This window comes from Amphimedon queenslandica, unplaced genomic scaffold (genome assembly GCF_000090795.2).
Source record: "Amphimedon queenslandica unplaced genomic scaffold, v1.1 AMPQUscaffold_9233_Cont18809, whole genome shotgun sequence".
Classification (NCBI taxonomy): Eukaryota; Metazoa; Porifera; class Demospongiae; order Haplosclerida; family Niphatidae; genus Amphimedon; species Amphimedon queenslandica.
Window position 1 is genome coordinate 1,126 of NW_003550495.1, and position 2,266 is coordinate 3,391.

At 38.7% G+C, this 2,266-nt stretch overlaps 1 protein-coding gene across 1 annotated transcript; it reads right to left on the reverse strand.

Moving 5' to 3' along the window:
- Window positions 1-1,100: 1,100 nt before the first annotated feature.
- Window positions 1,101-2,260, reverse strand: LOC109590949 (uncharacterized). The gene is made up of 2 exons (XM_020006785.1): window positions 1,880-2,260; window positions 1,101-1,836 (listed from the first exon to the last, which is right to left on the reverse strand). Exons 1-2 carry the CDS (start codon window positions 2,053-2,055, stop codon window positions 1,101-1,103), a joined length of 912 nt encoding a protein of 303 aa, XP_019862344.1. The 5' UTR covers window positions 2,056-2,260.
- Between the last annotated feature and the right edge of the window lie 6 nt (window positions 2,261-2,266).

Genomic DNA, 2,266 nt, shown 5'->3' on the forward strand with positions numbered 1-2,266 from the left:
TGAGACACATAATAAATGCTTTGCCAAGCAAGCCAATGAAGGATAGGTTCTTCCACCATTCTAACATATTGACATTAGATGTTGAGCTCATTGCTTTTTCTGCTGACAGATACCTCTCTACTTCTTCACCTGTACAGTTCTCATTATTCTCCTCATTGTCCCCTAGTAGAAATGAAAGTGCTGTCTCTTTCTTCTTTACTGATGGCTCATTTATAACTACATTGCTGCTCTCTTCTTCCGCTGTGCAAGTATTCTGTTTAAAGATCTCTCCGTTTTTGAAAACAGCATTGGCAACCGATCGTTGCCTAACTTCTAAAAACGAAGGATTAAGATACTGCTGCAAGGTAGGTTAAGAAACCAGATGTTCTTCATTGATGTAAATAACTTTGATCAAGTATTCGAATATCAGTCACAGTCAGAAACAATCTGAGCTAACTTAGGTCATGGAAAAATGAACTATGTTTGCTACAGTTATTTCATTATTTTGTGCAATGACTGGTTGTAGCTGTTTTTAATGCTATAAGCAAGATTTCTTTAATTACTGCAAAGATTACAAAAGGTAGATGATCAAAAACTAAATCCATCAGATTCTGAGCTTGCTTCTATTTGCACAATCATCATCATCATGCATGAGTATTGTTAGTCTGTTAAGATCTATTGTACCCTCAATGTTTTACATTCGTTTAGTTATTGGTGAAACAAATACTGTCTTGGCTTTACAGAGTGCTGTTGTAGCAACCTGGAGAGGCTTTAAGACTATTGACACATCTCTCAACAGTGACCATTGCTCTTTGGTGGGTTAAGAGACCTACAGTATATGTATACTTTACTTCTGAAGCCTTGTCATCATGCAGAACTGCATGAATACCGGACCGCTGTTCTTGGAGCCTCTCAAGCATCAAGTAATCCTGGATAAGATGGTGCTTTTGTAAATGAAGTTGCTCTTATTTTTCTTTTAATGCTGTCATAGCCACTGTGCTGTGTTTAAATGGCCTACCAACCTCCTACAAACTACAGCAAGACGGCTAATATGACTGATATCCATGCAGGCCTTTGTTTACAGCTAATTGCAAAGTATGAGCAGCACAGGGTACATTTTGCTATCCAAGCTCTCTTGATGCTGCCATCATGTTACTTGCGTTGTCATGCACAATGGCTGTGATGTGTTCCTCAGAAATACCCCACTCCACACATCCATCTCTCAGGCAATTAGCTATATCTATACCAGTATGTCTTTCAGACGGCTCTTTAGTGAATAGTACTTTGTTAATGAGCTCCCAATTCTTGTTTATCCAAAGGATGGTCAAGGTTGTGTATGATTCAGTCATTTTGCTTGTCCAAGAATCAGTAGTTAAAGACGCATGTTGAGATTTAAGCTCTTTAAGCAGTTGCTGGTATAAATTTTGCGACATATAAAAGCACTTGCTACATGACAAATCATGTAGCAAGTTCCACTTTCGCTTCCTCTTTACTTCACGTTCTCTGTCCTCACATTCTTCAATTTTCTGTTCTTTTTTTGTATGTTGGCTATGTCGCCAGTCTTGCAGTGTTTTGTAGGCACCAATGGCCTCTTTTGCTGTGTTGACAAAGGTATATTTTGCCCTATGGGTGTCTATGGAATGATCCATCATTTGTGAAATCTTTAATGTCATTTTTTCGTCCCTTCCTAGTTCCACTCTAGAAGCACTCTGTTTCCGGTGCTCCGTTGGAGATATCTTGATGGGCTGGTGTCCCATTTGGATGCACAAATTTTCTAGTTCCCTAAAGGGATTTGCCACTTGATGTCCTGTTCTGGTCACAAAGAGGTATTTGCTCTCCGGAGCATATTCCAGATATCTACATATAAATGTGTTTATACATTTTAAAACTTAACACTTACTTCTCTATGACCTCTACTGTTTCTTTTTTGCAAACAACTTTTGCAGAACCATAACGATCCTTGGTTTTATGGTTTTTTACTAAAATAACATCGTGCTCTTCTGATTTTATCCTGTTTCTATATTCCTCCATTTCAATGTTCTTCACTGTTCCAGAACGCTGGTAATTGCCGTACATCAGCCTAACTCAATGCAAATTATGTAACTACAGTTTGGTCTAACTCTGTTACTTACCTGCACATAGCCACTCTTCTTAACAGAATCGCTTCCTCCTCATCTATTACCTCATGACTTAACACTTCTTTCAGTCTTTCCTCCACCTTTTCTCCTTCCAAAAACTCCAACACTTTATCATCATACTCCACACCTTCTCCTAGCCTCATGTCTCG